Below are 25673 nucleotides of genomic sequence, written 5' to 3' on the forward strand. Positions count from 1 at the left end.
CCCTTCGGGTGCCCATGGATGTAGCTATTTATGCTCTTGAGACAGTCAAGAGGTTAAATTATGTTAGCATTAAATACTAATTAGCACGTGCGCTTCTGGTGAGAGACGACAAAACATATCTTCACAATTATTCACTTTCAATAATCGTTTAGCCTAAAAGGCACAAACGTGGAACATTAAACTAAAAACAAATAATTTCATTTCATAAAAACATTATTATTATTATTATTATTATTATTATTATTATTATTATTATTATTATTATTATTATTATTATTATTATTATTATTATTATTATTATTATTATTGAAATGGAATTGCTAATTTTACGTCCGACGAAAGGTTGATGGAAGTTGATGATTATGAAATGATTGGAATGATAATGAGGGAAGAAACAGGAAAACCTCGAGAAAACCCACAGAGACGATTATATCTACCATGAACCCACTTGACCTGGTATCAAACCAGGATCTTTACCACTGACTCTCTATGCGTCCATTAATATTATTTTTTAATGTTATAAAGACCAGCCAAGTAAAACAAAGTTATTTTTCTGTTATACACAGTGAGCAGGTTATTTCAATGGTACAATTTCGATAAAAATATGCTTTGGTAATTTTGGTTTTAAATAAGAAAAGGAAAGAAAATTTGCTTCATATTTTAGTGTTAGATTATATGTAATAAATGCACAACAATAAAACTAAAAGAAAAAACTCAATGTCAAATTTAATTACAGGCTATGGCTGACACTAATTACCTATATTTTATTTTTGTCTGTGAATGTTACAATATGTGAAAAAGCGAATTTAAGTATTGCCATAAGGACTGTGTACTGAATACGTAACAGCAATTATTTTCGACCGCTTTTATCTTTTAAAGCACTTAAGAGTGGCAGATAAGGGTCGATAGCATTACATTCCCGGTCTTGCGCAGTAGACTTTTCCTCATTCAGTCGCGACAACGATGGCTTTCGCTACACATGTGTTCGTCGCTAGCTGTCTCTGTCTAGCGTTATTTGTCAGTGACAGCGTAAGTCAGAGATTTGGTCCTGTCGCTTCTGCTACGAAAGGCGAACCATGGCCGAAACCACAGTTAAGGGAAATATACGATGGATATCTCATAGTGCGACCGTCAACTTTTCAATTCACAGTGAGTAGATACGCTCGAAAATATTTTTTTCTAGTTCTGTATACTTTGAAGTTGTATGTTTCATAACATGATTAAGTGACTTAGTAATCCACATCCTACAACCTTTAATTTTCAAAAGAAGGAAGTGATGCAACAGTCTTAAAGTTCTAATCTTTATCTTTGTACCATATTAACATTAAAAGCAAACATTGTCTAAGATATTGGCACAGAGAGCAGGAATGATAGAAGTCCCGATGAGAGATATCTGGATAACGAGTATATGGATAACAATCAGATAACACGTTAATTGACAGATCAGATCACGAATAGCATTCGAAAATTATTCTTTATACGTTGAAATGAAAATTTGAAGTTTGACGTCCCACCCTTAAGGCGGCTAGGCTAAAGGAGATGCTAATGGTGAGAAATGAATGTAATGGTGGAATGAAGGAAGTGAAAGGAAACGGGAGAACCCCGAGGAAACCCACGCACACGGTGTTTGTCCGCCACAAAGTTCACTTGGCGGAGGCTGGGATCGTACCTGTAACCGCAAGCACCACAGGTGAATTCTCTACCACTGAGTCACCGCAGCCACGACATTGGAATTTGATATGAGGGTGAAATTGGTTATTTATTTTAGGAGGATGTGTGAAGAAAAAGTCTAAACCGAGAAATTATATAACCAAAAGAAGAGTTTCCAACTCTCTTCTTTCTTAACTTCGTCTTAAAGAATCAATTATGCCATTTTTTTTTCGTCCGAATCCGCTGAGTCTAAGAAATCTCAGAATACATTTTTTTTAAAAGAGGAATCGCTAGAAAGTTGTGTCATAGGAAGAAAATTTTGCATTCTTTTTCTTTAAATATACGGCTGAATTAAAAGTTTGGGGCCATATGCTAACTCTGTTCTATCTAAAGATAGGAAAAGTTGGGAGGAAAGAGTAGTTATTAGAAATTAGTGGCTTTCAATTTAAAATGATATAATTGTTATAATTGTACCAGGCGTTTGGGCTCCAAGCTTTCAAGACACCCTATGATTAATGAAGAAAGCAACATTTCCAGCTCAGCAGGCAGTTCTCTTGGGCCCTCACCATACGTACAATATAGCATTGTTGGGAAAAATATTCGAGGTGTTCTATGTTCCCTCACATTACAATGTGCACCTTCCTGGCGTCATTTTTACATCCACTTAAGTTTCGTTAGAACAGCCTGCGAACTGACAACGTTGCGTTTTTTTTAACATCTAGGTCCTTTACTAGTGTGGAGCCAAACGACTGATTCGATTGGATAAAATCCACCATTTTAAGTTGAAAACAACATATTTCCAACACAGTGGCGGAGCCAAGGGAGGGCCAGGCCCCCTTACTCAAATTCTTGGCCCCCCTAGTGGTCCCCACACACGGAGTTACATAGACAAACGGTGAGTTCGTGACTCTAGGTACCGACAAACGGAAACTACTACCGAAACATCTCACGACAACACACTTACCAACTGCAGAGTACCGCATGTTTCAATAATCTGCGTTCCGAGTAAAATAGCTCCAGGCTGGTTTATGTTTGTACTAGGTACAGCAAGATCTAATTAATCGAAATCTGTAGGGTGCATGCATTCAACTCGCCACCTGAACGTTCCCATAAACCTCTCCTTATCTGGTTACCTTCTTTGTTTTCGACAAAGAAACAAAACAAAAAAAAAACAGTCGGTATTTTCTATCGCTTCAATGCTGAAAGTCAAATTAAAATTTGAGATGTTTACTTACAAATAGCATAGGGCGAAGTGCGGGAACCGTGCGCGGCGGGTAATCGTGCGCACCTCAATTTCTCATATTTGGAATATCATTAGGGACTCCAGTAAGGTGTTGGTTCCTAGATGCTTCCAGGTGAAACACTGCAGACACGGCCCAGTGCGTTCAGTGTTCATGAGTAGACGCGACGGAAGAAAATTCCTACGTTTGTTGTTATTTACGAGCTCTGAAAAATAAGGGGGTAATCCTACATTATGAAACTTATGACAATAAAGTACGTATAGTGCAAAAGGAATTTCCTTCCTGTAGAACATACTATAATGAGGTTGCCCTGTCGTTCAATGTCCCATTGTTGCGAATACAGTTTATTTCGACGGTACGTATGGGGTAATGGTGTGTGCAAATGCCCATGATTCCCCGACGCATTCAAATATTGTGGAAAAAGTTTTAAGTTTATTCTTAATCATTTTTCATCACAGAAGCCGCGCAAGTACATTAGGAAAACATCAAAAGAATTCCTATTCGCAAGAAACTTTGCTAAAACGACTAAGAAAAAATTGTAGGTGGCGTACTTAAAAAGATAGCTTACATGCGTAATTCCTGTAGTTTTTGGACTTAACGTACAGCAGACGTATAACTGAAAACGCATGTTTTATAATACTTTCCGTGTAAGTGTTCCATCTATACGTACTTTCCGTATGAAACAATATAGGCGGTCAGGATTTCACATAATACAAATGGACGTATATAACATAGAGCTGAGGAATGTAGCATAAGATTTGCACGTGATATACAGAAAACTGTTAGATGTCAGACATCCTGCAACGGCATGATAAAACATCTAAGGGAAGTGCATATGTTGCATACGGATAACGTATGCTCCGTACTGATTTCTGTAGTAACCAAGATGATACCGTATATTTGTACAATATACTGCTCTCCGGAGAACGGATTTTTCTCAGTGTGCTGTTCATGCAATACGGAACGATCGCATAAAAAAAAATAGAGAAGTAGGAAGTTATTATAACATATCAGAATGAACATTGAGAAAATACTTGATACTAAACCGGCCATCAGTATCAAGATTAGGTAGGCATTCAGTCCTTTCCAAAGAAGAAGAGTTAGAAGTAAGAGACTATGAACCTTATGCAGAGTCGTTTTGATACGTGATTATTGCCATACTAAAGAGTTCGACTAACGTATATTTCCTGCAGTAGTCAGGACGCTAGTATGACACTAATCGTACGTCAAAACGACTCTGCATAAGGCGGTATCTGTTTACTCTGAGTAAAGTATTTTATGGCTTGACATCGAAAGAGCTAAGGCGTGTGGCATTTCGATATGCTGAAGAGATGAAAATAAAGAATAATGTTAACAAAGACGTAGGGTTAGCAGGAAAGGACTGGCTATATGGATTCCTACAGTGACACCTTGATGTTAGAGTGAGGCAGCCTGAGGGAACAACTTTGAACAGGATTACCGGAAGTTGGGAAAAACGTTTGTTAAAAAAGACCTATTATCAACATATTTCCTGGTTTACTTGACTACTATTTTAGACTAATGTTAATTAAGTGTAAATTACAACTGCATTCGTGTTTTCATGAACCTTCGGATCTCCCGATTTGCTGCGCACCATTATCCAACCTTCTGCGCACAATTACCCCATAGCGTAGAACCTTGCGAGCACACACATATCTTGTTTTATTGCAGTATCATTTTCCTATGTTTAATTATAGACCTAAACTAATATTACAGTATTGACGGTACAGTGGAGAAAGAATCTATTCAGATAATTACTATTTCCTTGTCCTCATTGTCAACACCACACCACACGAACGTATTTGGCTTAGATGCGCACAATTCCCCCACTTTCCCCTACACTGCAGTAAAATATTACACTTGCGTTGGACGAAAGAAGTCTTCATACACTGCTTATTATAATTCGTAAACTAAGTAATTAATTTCCTTTGATTATGGCGACATAGAACAAATGCATAGCACTCATTAAGTAATTTGGTATTATTATTATCAAAGAATCTCAATATCGAGCCGTCTTGTTTAATATACAGTAAAAGAAGAGAGCAAAAGGTTTTATTATTTCTAAAATACTCTTCCTCTCTGGTTTCGTTTGAGAAAATTAAGATGCTGAATACTACCAACACCTACCATTTCCTACAGATACTGATTCTCCCTCTCGACTACCTTCTGGTCTTATTCCTAGTATGTCTAATTTCCTAACGCTCTTGGCCGTTGGCTACTCTGTAGAAACCTTCAGCTACTATATTAACAAGTTGTACTAGCGGCCTCCAGTAAAACGGAACCAGTGCTTGGTGGACTTATACTACTAACTAAAGCCTGGGGAAATGTAGTAAAATCAATAATTCTTTGTAAATAAATCGTTCAGAAGTGTTTTAAAAACGATTTCAACTGTGGCTTAATCCCAAAAATGCTACTACATAGAGAAATTCCGAAGTTTATCACAGAGACAGGGTTACGATTTCCTGATTACTAACCATCAGGTAAGGTACCGAGATGATACACCTGGTAGCGGCAGTAATGTAATTTTGTATGAAAGTGGTAGTTACTCGCGAGCCCTGGTTATGTAATCAGAGAGATATCAGGAATTAGTGGGACTAGTCCAGAGATACTCCATTTAGTGAGTCCAGTTAGTGAATACCCAATTTTATCGCAGATTTATATTTGTTCTTTGTCAAAATATGCTTAAGTATTTCTGAGAAAATTACATTGTAGGAATTATGCAGAACAGTAAATCAGTGGGGACAAGAATTTTCAATAGGATATACCAATTAATATCCTCCTTTAAATCTAATCTCAAAACTAACAATATTAATATAGCATCGACTACAGGATAGTCGCGTTTTAAGTTACTTCAACTACATTTGAATTTATTTTAAGGCTTTGAAACATCCGAGGCTCAGAGGATACAAATGAGGGAAATGAGTCAATTGGACCATAAAAATTACCGTAGGGACACCAAAGAAGAATCTTGGTGAACTCCTAAGTCGATATATTTATCCACGAGGAATCGATCACGCCATCTTCCAAATCTTAAGTTGATGTTCTACCGCTAAGTTTTGGTCATTCGGTGTGGGTGTGAAGTGTTTGTGTATTTGAATTCACGTCAAATTCTGAAAACTGGAGAAGGTAAACAAACGAAGGAAAGATTGAATTTTATTTATTTCAATTTGGCATCCCTTTCAGAAGCGAGGCTAAATGAGACGTGGACCTACTGTTTAACGTGGAATCCGAACCACAGAGCTCCCGCCGGGAATCGAACCCGGGTCCACCATACCTAAACGAAAAAAAGAAAAAAAGGGCCACGTGTACTTATTTTGCTGTAAGGAATCCCGACTGAAATGTCTGTTCTAACACTGTTTCATATTAGGAAAAGAAAAACATATTTTCTCTATTTGCTTCAAGCAGTGTTCACTTTATCATTTCAATGAAGTAAAGGCAAATTCATTACTCAGTTTTAGAGCTCAATGGAAAAGTAACCAAAAATAATTGAACTACGACCAGATTGAAACAAGAGGAGGCAACCGGGGCAGTTTCCCCGGGTGCCAGCAAACTAATCTTTGTGTTAATAGATGTAGATAAAGGGAGTGCTAATTGCAAAATTTGCCCGGGGCACCAAATGTCTAGTTTCATCACTGATTAGGCTACCATATATTTAGAGCGTGAAATCGGGACATTTTTCAGAAATTTTAAGAATACATGACAATTATTCGCAGTTTACTTTAAAGCGAAACTTAAACTTGAAGAGCAAGTCTTGAAATTTAAAATGGGCCGGGACGGCAAATCAGTGTCATGATGGAGTTCAGTTCCTGTTTCTGTGCGACGTATGTCTCTTAAGAACATTTGTCCTTGTCCATTATTTTGTATTATTATTGTTACTATTATTATTATTATTATTATTATTATTATTATTATTATTATTATTATTATTATTATTATTATTATTATTATTATTATTATTATTATTATTATTATTATTATTATTATTATTATTATTGAAGATTCGAGATTTCAGCGATGCATCTGAAATCACAGAAAGGACCAGACAAATAACACACACGAGCAACGAGCAGGAAGAAGGGAGAGCGTGAAAAGAGTGTAGAGTTTACGAACCTCGTATTCTTGCAGTACTGAATCTATATCAAGAAACTGCTTTTTCCTATCTATTACAATTTTTACTCAATGGCGATCAACGTTAAAACCAGAAATGGTTCATTTCTACCACTTCCGGTTTAAAAGGAGTGTTAATGGAGTTGACAGGATCTATTCTTTGGACGATGAATCCCTTCCAAGATTACTGCTCCTCCCTGTCTACCAATTTAGCTGTACGTAGATTAATGCTGAAACAGGTAGTAGTAATAGGTTTCTATCACTTCCAGTTTTAGAAGAGAGAATAGTGTGAAGATGGAATATGTTCTCGGGACATTAATCGATTGCAGAAAACTTTCTCTGGCTTCTGATTTGAGTAGAGAGGATTAAGGGACTAGATGGAACCTATTATTGAGATGCTAAATCTATTCTAGTAAACTACTTCTCGGTATCCTTCACGTATCTTGCTCTATGGAGATCTATTTTGAAAACGGAAGTAGTAAATGTATATCATTTCCGGTTTAAATTAAATGAAATGAAATCTTTAAGTTTTACGTCCACGGCTTTTGCCAACTAAGCTAAAGGAGATGGTGATGATGAGAAATGGAGGAAATGGTGGAATGAAGAAAGTAGAAGGAAACGGGAGAACCACGAGAAACCCATGCACACGATGCTTGTCCACCACAAAGTTCTCTTGGCGCGAGCTGGGATCGAACCAAGAACATCATGTACTAGAGCTGAACTCTCTACCACTGAGCCACCGTGGCCCTCATTTCCATTTTAACAGAGAGATGGGTTTTCTTCAGACGCTGAATCGATTCTGAAAAACCGCTTGTCGCTATTTGTTGTCGTTTTGTTCTACGGCGATCAATGCTAAAATCGGAAATGGTTAATTTCAACTACTTCCTGTTTGGATAGAAGCTGAACCGATTTTTGGACGCTGTATCCATCCCGAGGAACTGCTTGATATATCTCATCATTTTGCTCCTATCCCTATTGAGAGACAGACAGATGGACGGACATAGCCGTTCTATGAGACTTCCGATTAATTATGTGTATCAGATTTCTAACGTATTATTTTAATTTTGCTGTCTTGGCAGTAGATGAAATAAAGATTCATTTGAAGATCCAGGTCCTTGAATATTTGTTGCCTATGATCTTTACCAGTTATAGCTACTGTAAAGCATCATTCAACATAATGCATACAGTTAAAAAAAAAGAAAAAAAAAGAAAGAAAAAAGAAAGGAAAAAAGAACACAAAAAAACGGAAATGTGCCATATGTACAGATTCCTAGTGTAGCCTTGCACGCAATAAGTTCGTTCATGAACATAGAGAACTCCTTTCTTTCACCAAAATATTCTCTCCATTCACAACATCCACAGCCCCCATATAGGTGCTACACATCCGCACACACACCCACACATACACTTACACACACACACACACACATACACAAAGGACGTATAAATGTGCTTTGACTACACAGAGAAAAATCCATTCTCCGGACAGCGGTATATTGTACAAATATACAGTATCCTCTTGATTACTATAGAAATCAGTACGGAGCACAGTGGCGGCTGGTGGATTGTGGATGGTGGTTTCGGGCGTTGCAGTACGAACGATGAGACAGAAGATATAAAGTGGACTCATTGACTAATCAGCATAACTTTAGATGCAAATGCTATGTGACAGGAGAAATTAAATACAATTCTGTTTTTAAAAAATAAAAAAATGCAGAACATTTTATCCGATTAATCACCTTAATTAATTAGTAAGTTCATTCCCCTCTCTTTAAATGGAGCAAATATGTCTAATACATGCTGGTTGAACTCTGGTATTCTTATTGTCAGGTCTTTTTCGATGGAAAGCAAAACCAATGGTGATAACCTTTCTTAGGACATTCAATTCCTTGAAAGTGTCAATTCTTTTTCATGTAGAAAAATACTTTTCGTCTTTTGCTGACGCCATAGGTACAGTTAATATTAATTTCAGAAGCTTTGTAGATTCACTAAATATTTTTTTCTAGATTATTGCGAACGATTCATTCTAGCAAACTCAGTCCCTGACAGTGATCCGAATTCCTCTTCAGCGTTGATTGAAGAGAGTTCGTAACAGAGATTAGTGTTATAAAAAATGTCCATTGAACACACTTTATTCACAGTTTATCCAGGAAAATTTAAAATAAATTGAGGAAATGTATCTAGTGCAAACAACATTACTGCCATAAAACATCCTGTAAATTTAAACTGGATTTTTTTAAACACTCCTGAATTGTCCTTTGTTTGTTTTGTCTAAGCCTTAATTGCAAGTTTTTCCTCAGTTGAAAGCTGGTCAATGTTTTTTGTAAGTTATTTACAGAAGTCACGGTATACAATTCATTCAGAATTTGTAGGTTATTTACAGAATTAAAGCACACAAAATAAAATTAAATCTAATAATTAAAAACCAAAACAGTTGATACAAAAAAAGGTACTGGTGTATGAATTCCGAATGTCACATATTAATACATCAATACACACATGTGCATAAAAGAAAAAACTAGATTCCAAATCATCCGTCTTGGTTGTTACGCAATGCACGATGAACACAATATACTTCCACATGAGACGAAACAATGCTTATCAATGTCATATGTTCTGGAAAGGAAACCTCGAAACCCGCCAGACGTAGGATCAGCATGTATACCTAACAGAAGGTAAAAGTCTAAGAACATCAAAACAAACAGCACTGCCAGTTTTCCACACAGAAATGTGTGTTGGGAGGGGTTCGATACGTCTATGAAATCCGAAAAGACGATAAGTAATTCTAAATTACTGTCACCTATATTCGTAGCAAAAAAATGATAGAACGATTGTTTTTAAGAAAAGAGAGAGTACATGATGAGGCGTAAAATAAAATATTTAGCCTACATCAATCGTTTCTCTGTTAAACGAATATAGTTCGTTACGAAAGTCTACAAAAGTTAGTCAAGTTTTGAAATTTTGGGGAGGTCCGGACCCGGTGCCCCCCCCCCTCGTGGATACGCCCCTGAGCATTGCAGAAATTCAATGTGGCGTTCTCCATCATACAGTTTTATGTGACTAAAATACTATCCGCAGATCGAGGGGGCGATTCTACATACTGACTTATTAATATTTGAATCATAAATTACTGTGGAAGAAGCCTTCATTATCAATATAAGTTAAGAATTAACTTGTAAATGCGGGTCTACTTTCATTTATTTTCTGCTGTACTAGATATTTTCTTTCTTATTTTGTAATTCTTCAATCACTTTTTTAAATTGGCATTATATTGATTTCCTTCAGTATGGTCCTGTAATTAAAAAAAAATGAATGCATAAAAACAAATTCCATTTGTTAATTGCTAGTGAAATAAAATTCAGAAATCTTATTTAGCGCGAAAAACCTTCTCGTTCACTGGAAACCGTGCTGTGTTGCAGACGCACTGCAACGACCAGTCCCTTTAACTTCTGAGATAAGGGAAAAGAGACTTAACTTTCGCTCCAATTGCCGCGCTGAAGGAATCTGGTCGTTGTATATTCGCTGCCTGTGACAGATTATTTTTCGCTTTTTAAAACAGATGAACGGAACGGACAGTTACAGAAGTAAAAAATGTTATTTAAAGTGTATATATTCGAGTATTAAAAAGTATTTTTTCTGTTCTTTACTACTATTGATATTTTTTTCTTGAAATATTTTGGTCGTTGCGCAACGCTGCAACACTAACATTAGCCGCCACTGACGGAGCACATGTTATCTGTATGCTACATAGGCACTGCCCTTAGATGTTACATCATGCCGTTGCAGGATGTCTGACATCTAACAGTTTTCCGTATATTACATACATATACTTATGTTACCTTCGTCAGCTATATGTTATATACATCCATTTGTATGTGAGATCCCTGACCGCCTACATTGTTTCATACGGAAAGTACGTATAGATGGAACACTTATACAGAAAGTATTATAAAACTTGTGTTTTCAGTTATACGTCTGCTGTACGTTGTCCAAAAACTACAGGAATTACGTATGTAACCTATCTTTTTAAGTAAGCCACCTATTTGGTCTAGGAATTAATTCGTGCGGGTGGACAAGAGATGGCGCAACGAACGGAGCGTCCCACAGTTCCGTGTATCCACACATGTGTTGCAAACCCCTGTCATCGCGTATCGTTCGTAGTATAGGGCAGTGGATTAAAGCGTCAACAACACCAGTTTGTAGTTAAGTGAACATGGCGCAATTTGTGCCTGATAAAGTGTTTTTGCGGGGTGTCCTGCTGCATTACTTTAACATGCAGAAAAGTGCGACTGAAAGTCATCGTATTTTGGTGGAAGTGTATGGTGACCATGCTCTAGCTGAGCGAACGTGTCAGAAGTGGTTTGCACGGTTTAGAAGTGGTGATTTCGGCTTGGCAGACCAAGAGCGAGCTGGACAGCCAAAAAAATTTCAAGACGAAGAATTGACAGCATTGCTCGAGCAGGATTCGTGTCAAACGCAGGAACAACTTGCAGCAGCATTAGACGTTGATCAAACAACAGTCTCCAAACGCTTGAAAGCCATGGGAATGATTCAAAAGATGTCACATTGGGTTCCACATGAATTGAAAGACAGAGACGTTGAAAGACGAAAAACCATTTGCGAATTGCTGCTTCAACGACAGAGCAGAAAGGGGTTTCTGCATCGAATTATTACGAGTGATGAGAAGTGGATCCATTACGAGAACCCTAAACGAAAAAAGGCCTGGGTGAAACCAGGTGAACCAGGTCCATCACAACCAAAACGAGATATTCACTGTGCAAAGGTTATGCTGTGCATATGGTGGGATATGAAAGGTGTGGTGTACTATGAGCTGCTGCAACCGGGTGAAACTATGAATGGAGAACGTTATCGACGATAATTAATGCGTTTTAAGCAAGCTCTGGCCAGAACACGACCAGAATGGGAGAACAGACATGATAAACTTATTGTTCAACATGATAACGCTCGCCCACATGTCGCAAAACCGGTCAAAACCTATTTAGAAAATGTCGGATGGGAAGTTTTACCCCACCCGCCGTATTCACCAGACGTTGCTCCTTCGGACTACTACTTGTTCGATTGCATGAACAACGATTTGATTGGACAGCGGTTTACTTCTTCAGAAGATATCGAAACATGGGTCTCTGACTGGATCGCTTCCAAGGATGAGGACTTCTTTCGCCACGGAATCCGTAAATTGCCTGACAGATGGACGAAAGTGGTGGCTAGCGATGGACAATATTTTTCTTAATGTATTTATGTATTTTGTGTTTGTACTACAGCTTCAATGTGTGCGTACCAACCGCACGAATTAATTCCTAGACCAAATACATTTTTTTTCTCAGTGTAAGAGAGTTTTTTTTTTTTTTTTTTAAATCATTTCAATACTGTTGTTATTCGTATCATACAATTTCGTCAGAAGACGTTCATTTTGTTATTTTGCTTGTTGTTTAAATTTTAAATTATGCCCTGCTATTTTTTTTAAACAGAAATATATAGGAAGCCACACGAAATGATAGGAATAATCTATTTATTTCTAGAATAGCATTTACATTTTAAACAAAATTGCAATAGTGTAGCTGACAACAAAATCATTTAAACACTATATTTAAGTCTAGTTCTAGCTGTAGTTTGTAGTTGTAGTCAGTGGTGTAATAACAATGGAGCGAGTGGAGCAGTTACTCGAGGGCGCTCAGTAAAAGGGCGAAGAAAAAGAATGCGGAGAAAACTGTTCCTTATGCAAAGAATGTTTGAAAATATTTCAAAAGGTACGCTACACCGGGGGCGGATCTAGGAATTTTTGAGGGGAGGCGCAGGTCTGAAAATAAACTTAAGACATTTTTCGATATTTGGTTAGCTAACTAAAAATGTGGAATGCAGTGCTTTATAGTACTTATTTATCTCCGCCCTTCTGGAGGCGGCATTGAGAAAAGTCATGTTCTTCAACATGAAAGAATCCAGGATTACCATGAACTGGAAACGCATACATTCTCTGCAATGAATCTACCTTTTGAGAGAAATCTTAAAACTTTTTTTTTTTTTTCCACAGCCTTTGAACAAGCGCTTATATTTTACTCCTCATGGAGGGGCGCGCGAGCCTCCCGCTCCCTTTCTGGATATCCACTGGGTGATACCCAAACAATCGTCACTGAAATGTTTGTCTAGCTAGCTGCCTAGTGAAAGTTTTGTATAATGAGTCATTGTTATTTTTATTAAATTAGATTAAGTAGAGTAAATCATAATTATTATTAATCATTAATTTAATTTCCTATAAACATAATTCATGTTAAGTATGTAGTTAACTTTGGAAAAATATAAGTAAAAAAAAACTTTAGGTTTCTTTATAAAAATAACTTTGTATACCGTTAGTATCTATCTATCTATCTATAATTTCATGACACGAACGCCTTGTAAAGACATCATCTTCATATATATATATATATATATATATATATATATATATATATATATATATATATATATATATATATATATATATATATATATATATATATATCTTTAATTACGATGCGATATAGCCTATACCGTTACCTAATGATAGTAGTGAATTAAAATAAAGTTTGTTGTTGCTATCATCAATATTGTGTATTAATTTATTTCTTGAAGCCCAGAGTGTTGAATTAATAGCGTTTGATAAGTATTTGGCAAGAACCATCACATCATTCGTCCAGTATTTATCTTGCATGTGGTGTATTGCGATCTGAAGCCACTGAGAGAATTACTTGTTAGTCTTGCTTTGAGTATTTTATTGCATGGTTACTGAAAGACTTTAGAGCTATCATTCAGGCTTTCGCAATTGTAATAGCAACTATTTGCAAGCATGAAATTTTAATTTATGAAGACTTGCTACTTCTGATAAAATGGCAAATGTGCATAAATGTGTTTTTGAAGTGTTTATCGGAGCCTGATGATTTACGTAGAGAATAGAAATGTAAAAACAATTGACAGAAGATAAACCATATGATGTCCTTGATAAGGCGGTTGTTGACATTGACAGGCTATTTTTCAAAGACAAAGAAGCTAGATAAGTACTGAATAATGAAAGTCAAACTCATTTCCCTTAAATAAAATAAAAAGACAGAAGAAAATTGCTTTTAAAATATACAGCTCATATTGTATTAAAATATGTATATTGAACTATTACAGTACAATGCTTAAAATTTTATCATCAATTTTCTGTAACAGTCCAAAATGAAATGGAAAGCAGGCTGTCCAATTACTAATTTATGGCAAATATATATGTTAAACGATCCTGACGACAATGTAGAGGCCAGTGGCCACTCTAGACAGATCAAGGCGGCGGGCGCCCTCCTCATGCCATCGTTTGGCCCCCGTATCATCACGAGTATTGAACTGTTTAAAATGACTTATTAAGTTTAGCACTTGGCACCGACCCAATTTTTACTATATTACTCTCATTAGGATGCGTATCCTAAGGGGGAGAGAAGGTTAAAATTTATTCGAAGATTTAAGTAGCTCAGTAGCCTCTCAAGTTAGGGGGGTCGAGTTTCAGCACATAAACACCTCATTCAAAACAATTGGATACTAGTGTTTCCGGAAGTTCAGCGTTTAAGGAATCGAAGGGAGACAAGTTCCACAATCGTTTTTCCAATATAAAAAATTGCATCGAAGTTATCTGTCTTCACAGAAAAACAGGTGAATCGTATCCTAAGGGGAAAAATGGATTAAACTGTACGCCAAAAATAGGGTATCTTATGGGACTCTTATCTTACAGGGCGGCTATTTGAAGCGATCGCAACGCGTTTTTATTGCTCATGCGTATGCTTGGAATACGCTGATCATGTATTTAAATGTGGATGGCTAATCATAAACGCGAAAACAATAAAAACGCGGAGAAAACGTCAGCTCAAGCGTATTTGGTGCGTTTCGGAACAATAGACCGCCTGCTGTTTAAAAATTGTCAAAAGGAAGGGAAAAAAAGGAAAGACGTGTTGCCAGGCAAGGGGATTTTAGAAAGAAACAGCTGCTTTGAAGATGCTTTGTGCAGAGTACTGGAACTCTGCTACTATAAACCGGACTTGGCAAAAAAGACCTGAAAACCCTGAGTGGTTCACAGTATGATTTATTACTCTGGCGAAAGTAAAGTTACCAAACAACCACCTTGATTGCGTTCGCTCTAGGGGGTAACGCCTCGAAAACGAATTCTCAAATAGCCATACAGACTTAGGGAGGTGATACTCGACATATAGACTCCTCTTTAAAAATGTGTGACAAAGTGCGCCATATTTTTCGAAAATTCCGCTTCTAGGCAACAAAGTATGCACACAGAACCACAGACGCGTTAGTTGACACAAAAAAAGAAAAAAATGCATAACTTGTGTGATTTCAGCAAAACGTTTAGATGCAAAAATTTTAAGCATGCAACTAAATGCATAATGAAAACTGTGTTAATTGATGCACTTGTAAGCATAAAATTCATTATGCAGGTAAACGTTTTGCTGAAATCACAAAATGTTATGCATTTTTTTTTTTTTTTTTTTTGTCTCCTACTGAAACATATGCATGCATTAATTGAAACAGTGGTTTGTATCGCTGTTGCATGTTCCCTAATATATACAGGATTTCCAAGGGTGTGGAAACGATTAAATAAATTAAGAACTCTACTAAAAATATGTGATCGAGGCTTTTTTGGTGTGATGCAGGACAGAGTGCAAATATTCTATATTGCACGGCCATTTTGGCCAGTTTGGAAGTTGCCATACTGGATTTGAGTTAATTCAGTGAAATATGGACTTTACGATACACTACTATTTTTGAAATAAAGTGTGATTTTTAAAGACATTAATAAGATTGTTTTCTACATTCTTATAGATAGAACATATACAAAAACTTGTCATTGTAAATTTATGATCATAATTTCGTTCAGGATGCAAACAAGCAGAGAGGAAACTACCATACTATCGTTACGAAATCACACCCTATTTCAACAATAATATCGGATCGTAAAGTTCCCATTTCACTGAATTAATTAAAATCTAGTATGATACCTTTTAAAATGGTCGTAGAGGCTCTTATGTAAAGTGAAATATTTTCACTCTGTCATGCATCACACCAATAAACCTCGAGTTCATAGTTTTGGTAGTGCTCTAAATTTATTCCATCGTTTTCACACCCTTGACAACCCTGTGTATCAGATGTGCAATATACAATTTAGGCCACTCAATTTATGAGACCCATCTAAACTACGTCCCAATAATTATGAGAAAATAGTTACAAACATAAGGCCTTCAAATAATATATCTTACAAGTCAAAAAAGGAAAAGAACTCAATTTATTATACATAGCTTTTTGTTTTACAGGTTGCTCTACAAGAGCAGTTTTGCTATTTTCACTAAAGCTAAAACCCCAAATTATCTTTGGTAAAATGAAAGAACTTGGGTCAATGTTAGAAAAATCGTACCGATAGCAAATCTAGCGATGGGAAACAGAAAACTTTACAGAGTAAAAAAAAAAAAAAAAAAAAAAAATGGAAATTGCCAACTCAGATTCTATTTTGTATTATAAATCAAACTTTGTGTATCTATGTTCTCTGAATCTTTCTATCGCTTTTTATATGAATGTATTTTAGTATACTAATTTATGCCTGCTGGTTGCCCTTTTCCCGTATCACCTTATGCACTCAAAACATTTTGACATACAACCGATAAGGATGTTATCTTAAGGCAGAACGGGAATTCCCGTTTGGCCTTTTCCTGCTTGACCTTATAACATACAAGGGAATTTTCATTCTGTTTCTGTAACAAAGAGGGATTTATCTTATGTGCAACGTCTCTTCTATTTCAGACAAATTAAACTCAAATATCTTACAAGAACATACATTTTATCATCACACCCGAAGTAGCCTATCAAGTTTCTATGTGGATATAATATGAAACAGCATCAGTATATGAAATTACATCAATTTCACTGTTCTTAAGTCTATCTTTTAGGCGGTGAATCCTGTCGTCAACCCGTCTCTACTTTAGCTTTCTAAGTTTTTCCCTGATAACCCACTTAAAGAAGTACTCGCAGTCTTTCATTTTCACGCTGCTTGTCTTTCATTAATTCAATGAAAGAATGTATGTCTAAGTGATCCCTTGATGCCTTTCTTCGTAATTTGACGTGCCACTCTCCTGCATTATTAGTCGTTCGTTCTTGATTGTTTTCAAAGTGATTCCACAAGTCACTGCAAATAGGTAAAAATACATCATTAGCACATTAAAAATTCAAAGGATTGCAGGAGAATCTACGTTGGAAAGTCGATAGCAAAATTTTGGGTGAACCTAATTATTTCTTTTGTAAATCAAAAGAATGTGTTCTTTTGATAATTTACAAATCAGTGAATGCAGAATCATCAATACATGCACGTCGCAAGAAAATCTATATTACACTTTACATGGGATGTTAATGGAAAAAATTGCTATACTGTAGAGTGCTCGGAATAGCTTAATTAATGATTTAATAATAAAAAACTTGCACTAAACGCCATCTATTTAAAGGAAAGAAAATATACTTACAGAGAAAATAACGTGTCACCATCATCGAGCCAAGTGTCTACAAGATAATCATGGAACTCCTCCTTACATAGAACATCTTTACATCTTCTTGCAAACGTACAAACAGTACATCTAAATGGAAAGTTGGTATCAGAGGTTGTGTTGCTGCATGTCGAATCCATCTTTTCACTTCAGTATTCTCTTTGTACAATTGAGAAAGTCCTAACTGCTGAACCTTCCTCCATACAGACTGAGAGAAGGAAGGAACATCCTCTGATTTTAACCAGGAAATACTTTATTTACAGCATTGATTGCTACTTTCTCAAGAACAACAGAAACTTCTTTCAATTTGAAACGCAGTCCAAAATTCTCAGCTTCTTCCCTGATTACCTCCAGTAATCTTATGTGTGTGTTTTGCTTTTTCTGGGAAATATGCAGAAGAAGAGAACAAATACCTGGCCGAAATATTTTCCGTGCAGGGTGTACATTTGGGAGAAAAGGCGAGGTACAGTTTAAGTGTCCCATCCATTATAATCCTGTCGCACTGACACATAATCTCCTAAGTTCCAGCAGTGCTGAAACCTTTTGAAGATAGAAGACAAGAATAAGAATAAATAATACAGACATTCTAAAGAAAATGCTTTAATATTAATATTCTTACTTCTATTACTACTGTCATATCAGATTTTCCCGATTTCAAAAAAAAAAAAAAAAAAAAAAAGCAAGAAGAAGAAAGTAGGAAATGATAAACTATTTTCTTGATTACTAAAATATAACTTACAAGAATTCTACTGATGTCAACGTCTTCATCCACCAATAAAAGTTTTTGCCGTCGTGCTTTTCGCTCCACGATCCTTCCACATTCAATTTACTCAATCTTTGCGATTGTGGTCCACGGTTCATGCTCGTACGTTATATAGAGAGTATTTGACGGCACCAAAAATAGGGAGAACAGATGCAGTTTCAGTACAGTAATTTCCCTTAGCAATCTCCTTCCTGAAGAGAAGAAAATGAATTAATTTTAAACAACAGAAAAAAATGTCATACTTTCCCTCGAGAAAGTAAAGACAGACGGAATATTTCTTAACACTAACCGGTTAATTGTGTTACACTATAAATAAAAAAATGGACTTTGTATTTGTGTGCTAGCTAGAATGCCATTTAAGAAAGTTCCACATCTAAAGTTCTAAAATAACTTTTGGAGAAGTTGCAAGAATAAATATTAGAAACATGCAGAGAAGCTTCAGTGTCAAAATTACTTATACCTTATTACAATTATTATATATACACTTCCCTATATGTCTTAGTAATTGTTGCTGTTCGTTCTTCCGCCGCTCTCGTCTTCATATGTGAGGTACAAATACAAGGCTACATGAGCAATTTTTTAAACAGTGACGCAAATAACCCAGTACAATAATACTTGCTTTGATTACGCTGTTCTGTTCGTTCAAACGTAAATACTACTAGCCTTACAAATGTTTTCCAAAATGACACTAAATTTCCGTATCAAAATTTGAAAATTCCCTTCGCTGGTGTAAGGCGAAATGGAAAGGGCAAACGGGAATTTCTGTTTCGCCTTACAATCAAATTAGCATATACTATCTTAGCATCATAGCCTGAAGTAATGAAAACAGGCACAAGGCCAAACGGGAATACACCTAAAGTTTTATTTTAAAATCATCTGATAGAATTGTTCACTTAGATTTTCATATGTTTAATTATTAAAGATATATTTTGCAAACTGACAAATATGTGGACGTTTCGAATTAGGTACAAAAATATGAAAACTGTTTTTGTGATATATAATTACAGTGTTCTTAAAAAAAAAGTTATACTTCTGGGATAAAAGTCTGTAGGTCTATAGTAATTTACCATGTTAAATTCAAATCTGAAATCAGAATTTCGCTATCAGGGTTACTTTCTCAGTTATATAAGATGTTAAGTAAGTACACGACGCATGTTCTGAAAAAAAAAGAGAGAGAGAGAGAGAATGGAACAGTAACTAAGACGTTACTGGTTTAGGCTCTAGCATGTTTTGTAATGGGTGTCTTTTGTCTCTATCGACTAGTGATGGGTAAATTCCCGGGAAAATATTTTTTGGAAATATTCCCTAGGAATATTCCCGGGAAGATTCCCAAAAATGGGAATTTTCCAGGAATATGTGTACAATCACAAAGAAAATTGTACTCCATAACTATATTATGGTTTCAAAGTTAAATTCTTTTTTTATCACAGTATATTATTACTGTTGTCTCCAGAGGATTCTTTAAAATGCATATCCTTTTATTTTATTATATTTAGAGAGTACATATAAATGTATATATACTTACAATACGCTCTATGCAAGTAAATATGTGGTAAAAATGGTATAGTAAGTCAACATACTTTTACACCACTAAAAGGTTTAAATTTATATGTAAGTAGACTTTCTAAACTTGACTCTATTACTGATATTATGAACATATTAAGTTTTTAAATGTTATAAAGAAATTAGGTTGGATATCGGCCAGAAGATACATGTTTCACTGTTTTATCGACATTTGCGCATACGTATTTATGTTCACAATATTTGCATGATACTGACTTATCTGTATACAGTAATTGTGCACGTAACATTGCCACACACGACATTTCTTCCTATCTATTTCAAGAAATTTGATGCGTTAATTCACATGTAAGAGAAGTCCGAGTACCTGTTCAGAAATTCTAGTAGTGATGATATCGAGACAAGACGAGACGAGACTTCATACAGTCTCGGTCTCGTCTCGGTTGAAAAGTAGCGGTCTCGGTCTCGATCTCGTCTCGAGTCAAAAATCGCCGTCTCGGTCTCGTCTCGGTCAACAAATGCCTGTCTCGATCTCGGTCTCGGTCTCGAAGGACAAGTCCCGGTCTCGTCTCGGGTCTCGTCTCGAAAATCTCGAAGTATATGGTGTGAAATTAAAATTGTGAAAATATTATTATGGTACAGTCTGTCGTTTCCGCTTCTTATTTTTTGCCTTCATTCTTAACTTAGAATTATGGTATGATGTACCTCTTCGTAGCTAATTTGCTAGCGCTTATGCTTTCCATGCGTGTGTTCCAGGTTCAATCATCAGTGGGTATAACATACCCGGGATAAAACCCTAATAGTAACTCATATTTCACTTTCAGCAATAGACTTTGTCTCAAATAGCTTCACTACTGCATATACAATTAAACTCTATCAAATTAACCCTAGTACTATACAGTAGTGTATTTCCTTCCTTTGAATCAGAATTGTTCAATACCTCCTAACGAATAACGAAACACATAGCAGCACGAATGCATTTAATCGTACCGAAATTGAAATTTTACAATTTCTTAGTTATTATCCAATACATTCGGCTTTGACTGTCATATTCATTACCTTAACAAATAGAGTAAATTATTACTACAATATATTTTGTTTCAAAATGATCAAATGATTTATTACCGTTTCGTATCTCAGTGTTTAATTGACACTCTAAAACAGGAACTTCCTTAACCTTGTGGTGGGAGCTACGGCACTCAGTTTTGCTATCTGAGGTCTCGGGTTGGATCATCAAACAAGTTAGATTCAAAGTCGATGTTTCGTATAGTTCGCGTCTCACTTTAAGTACACTCTGTTTCTTAAACAAGTTCATAAGATCGTAATGTATTACATAAGCATATATCCAGTGCCATAACATAGATTAAGCTTATTCCTGAGCTCTCAGCGGTGCATGTGATCTTTATTCGAGAAAACTAATTGTGCGTTCATTATGTTGAAAGTTTATATTGAATGGTAATTACTTGCAAAATATAGACACATAAGTATATAGGTAATTTGAGCTATATGTATCTATTTTCTCTGTCCCGGCAATATGAGTGATTTTTAACTTTCTAGTTTTCTTTTCTACTAATTTTCGCAGTTTTGCTGCAATATGAAGAGTCAAAAATATTTTTTGTTGTACGAATTTCGTTAAATTTTGAGTCCGTTTTTATCCTACCTTACCCAGTAAAAGTTATATAGGGTAACTTTGGCAAATAACGCCAGTCGGGTAATAACGCCATTTAAAGCTTTCTACAGTACTAGCATAAACACGTTTTTCGTAATATGACCGCTTATGAGTGTGTGCTAAACAGTGATGCCTGTTGCCTTTTAGACACAAAGACTAGAGGTCAGCCGGGCGTCAGTAAAGAGAAACCGGTGGACAAATGTTGACGTGACAGCCGCGGAGCAGAGAAAACAGCTCGAAAATTTTTAGTGTGTCAAACGAGGTAGGCGAATTGTTTGGGTAAAAGTGAGATTTTACTATTACTAAAGGTATGCATTGGTAGGGCCGTCCTTCCATAATATTATGATATAGATAAAATATGCAGAACCGCTATTCTTGGTATAGAAATAGTGGCCAAAACAAAGTCTATTGTTTCTGAAAATAACGCTACTATCGCGCCGGGAAATAACGCCACTCCATCTAATCGCTAATAGAAACTAATACTATTAGTTAAAAGTTTGTTTTTCTTTGTCTTAGTGGTAGAGCCGGAAAAGTCTAGTTTTATGCTTTCATTTCAAGACAATCGAATATCGTGTGCCGAAAACCGGAGAATTTGAACTATGGTAAACTCATGCATTTCAATAGACCTATGTGAACGAATTCTATACGCTATTGGGAAATACACTTGATGCTATGAACCTTTTGTGACAATCCTGAACTTATTTACAATGCAGATTAAATGCAAGACTATAAATAACGTACAACAGTAGCCTAAAAATTTTGGTACAAAAAGGGAGTAAACGAGTACTTAATGCCACACATGGCAAAAAAGGTGAAACTGTGAGTGTCATTGCTTGCACTAATGTAACAGGTTCAAATTAGATCCCTCCGATGGTGTTATACAAGGGAAAGTATAAAAAAATAGTTTAGTGATGATCTTCCTCCAGGTAACACCTATGCAATGACACCTAAGGCTATGTTACAAAGGGAGAATTCCGTACATTTCTGGAACATTTCAAGACATCGGACCCCTGGCCGAACACTGCTTATTGTAGATTGTCATCGCAGTCATCTTGATATTACCATTTTAAATACTGCTGAGACCACGTATATTAAACTGCTGTGCTTGCCTGCCCATTGCACCCATGAACTTCAACCGCTCGACAAGAGCTTCTTCAAATCGTTAAAATTGTACTGCTCTGAAGCAGTTGACAGTTATGGAGGAACGCATCCCGGAATAACACTTGGGAAGCTACAGTTTCCAAAACTGTTTTCACAAGCATGGTTCCGTTCAGCAGCACCTCAGACCACAATTTCAGGCTTCAACGCTACAGGGCATCCTTTTAACAAAAATGCTATACCCAATGTCTTTTTATCCCCAAATGATGTCTCAGAGCAACAGCAACCTCCACCAACACCTCCAAGCACATGACCAGCCTCCATCTCTCCAACACCATTGACTGTCCACTCCATCCACGAGCTTCTGCCTACAGCTAAAATAACTAGGAGCAAATCTCATCCCAGGTGGATTTCTCTTACTGTTAGAGGAGTATTGGTAACACTAGGCCTATTCGCAAGAGCGGTCCTTTCACTTCTCCCGACACGAAGAAACAAGCATCCTCTGGAAAGACGAAGGATGGAAATATGCTCCGTGGGGACTGTGGAGGATATTACTATGATCTCAAGGGTCTTAAAACGTGAATTCAATGTATTAAGTGCAATATTTGGTTTTACGAATTATGTGATTCTGGCAGCATTGTTAAATGTGGCTTTTGAACATTTGTGACGCTAGTTGTGCATTGTTGTCTGGCTCTCTGGCTCCGACGAGTAGTGCTGCATATGACTGCAGCTGTTATGTTAAGAGGTTCGCAATCATCAGAAGAGTTATCGGTTAACGACATGTACGATGACTATGACTTTTGTGTACCAGCAAAGCAGGTAGCACATTGCCAAGAACATTGTTTAGTTGTGTTCAAAATGTATTTCGTTACGATTCCAACACCTTTCCGTTGTTGTAAAGCAAGTGGCGTTATTTGCCGCCATGTCGGGTAATAACGCCATCTCATACTCACTCCGATTCTCAGTGCATTGTGGTCGACATTGTGTGTGTAGGATCTTTGTTTTTTCATTGTATTATAGCGGAGGGTTCACTCCATCTTCCATGTAATTTGCACGGTTCTAGATATAAAAATACCTGAACATCAGAACAATATGTTGAATTGGTGGCGTTATTTGCCGAAGTTACCCTATATATATATATATATATATATATATATATATATATATATATATATATATGAACTTTAGGAGTAGACTATGCTAAGTCACTTTTTGGTCGAAATTTATTTGTCAATTTTATTTATTTATCAAATTTATTTATCAATATTACACCACTACTTTTTAGTGTCCGTCGCAAATTCCTAGCATTATATATGGTTACAGCCAAGATGCATATGGACAATGAACTATTGGCACCACAGACAGCGCAGTGGCTTCATTGTTGGCTGCCTCAACTCTGGCCTAAAAATAATGCTGCATATGTTCCATTTCCAAATGTATGTTCTTCGTATATCATAGAGTTAACTCTCGCATGGTCCACAATGCCTTTTGAGGATATGTCAGAACATTGGACCCCCAAACTCCTCTATACTGTGTTACTTGCGCCGACTCTTCAAAGTGTCATACCCCTATGCCAGCAACGAACACCAAATCGTAATTGGACGATTATTTGGAAAACAATTCATGCACCATACTTCATAGGTCGAGAAACGGACGTTTGGTATGGCATTGTGAATAATCTAGTAGTTACCAACATACGACTTGCTAAAATAGGCCGCAGTACATCCGAACTTTGTGACTTGTGTTCGCACATAGATACTCTCGAGCATCGCTATACTTCTTGTGTTGACACTCAGCATGTATGGCAGAGGCTATGCAACTTTCTCGGACTAATTTGCCGCTGTCCAGGGTCTGCCTTTACATCTACTATTATCTTCTTCCCTGATTTTCAGTGGTATCCTCCTATGAAACGGCAGGCAGTAGTTTGGTTAATTGGTACTACGATTCTTTTTATAGACCAATACAGACCTTATTGTGATCCTCACCTATATGTAGAGTATCTCAACAGGGTATGAAAAAAGGCTTTCACTCAACCTCAACAACAACAACTCTTCGCTCGCTTTTTACAGGTAATATTTGACACACTTGACAATTAATTTTCTTTGTACTTGTATTCAACCATTCTGTTTCCTTGCTAAATTGACATTGCTCAGTGACAGCCTCACGTCTAACAAGCATTAGTGTGCGGTGCTAAATAGCTTGGTCATGTAATTTGTTTTCAGGAAATAAAAAAAGTAGTAGAGCGTTTACCTTTGGTTTCAGAGGTCCCTGATTCGATCCCAGCTCGCGCCATGTGAACTTTGTTGTAGACGAACACTATGCGCGTGGGTTTCCTCGGGGTTCTTCCGTTTCCTCCCACTTTATTCATTCCGCATTCACTCATTTCTCATCATCTCCTTTAAGCTGATCCTATACCTCTTCGCTTAGGTTTCTAACTGTCCATCTGATAATACGTAAATTTTAATATGGTAATTTCTAACAAAGTATTGCAGGTAATGACTTGAAATTTTTAATAGAAATACAGAAGACCCATATAAATCCAACCACGGTCTCCAATTTACGTTACATGCGTTAGATCAATTGCAATATGTTCTTCAGTATATTTGGCAACAGGGAATAAAAAGTATGCTGTAAAGGGGAGAGGGGGGATTGCTGACATCTGTTTGCTTGTTAACGGCTTTTAAAAGGACGATCTTACCACAAAAATTATGTGATTTTCACTTCTTAGTGGATAGAATGGCCTGGACTGGAATAGCCCAAAACCACTTCTTTCTTTCACGGTTTGTTTGTTTCTTCCAACCCCTAGAGTCAGAAGAAGAAAACTTGTTTGGATGAGCATTTTGAATTAGCAGCGTAAAAGAAAAAGGTAAAGGACAGAATGATATCACGCACCCTTCGAGAACATTTAAACACTTTGAATAATCGGAGTAAGAAGCAAGAAATCGCGGAATCTAATAAGAAAAGTTTGTTGAAGTGTGCAGATCAAAACGTATTTCAAGTGTCAAAATACTGTACTCTCCTCTCCTTCCCTCAAAATCCCCTTTCGA

General features: G+C 36.5%; 1 protein-coding gene across 2 annotated transcripts in view; it reads left to right on the forward strand.

The window, feature by feature from the left end:
* Positions 1-938: 938 nt before the first annotated feature.
* Positions 939-25673, forward strand: part of LOC145678465 (beta-hexosaminidase subunit beta-like) — a 68253-nt gene continuing 43518 nt past the window's right edge. The window contains exon 1 of one of the 2 annotated variants that reach the window (XM_081748631.1): positions 939-1149. In XM_081748631.1, coding sequence (XP_081604757.1) covers positions 964-1149 — 186 coding nt within the window. In that variant the 5' untranslated portion in view covers positions 939-963. The remainder of the gene's footprint in view (positions 1150-25673) is intronic. The other variant, XM_081748630.1, reaches the window with a different exon arrangement.

The sequence above is a fragment of the Thermobia domestica genome, chromosome 2 (genome assembly GCF_964235325.1).
Source record: "Thermobia domestica chromosome 2, izTheDome1.hap1.1, whole genome shotgun sequence".
In the NCBI taxonomy this organism is placed as follows: Eukaryota; Metazoa; Arthropoda; class Insecta; order Zygentoma; family Lepismatidae; genus Thermobia; species Thermobia domestica.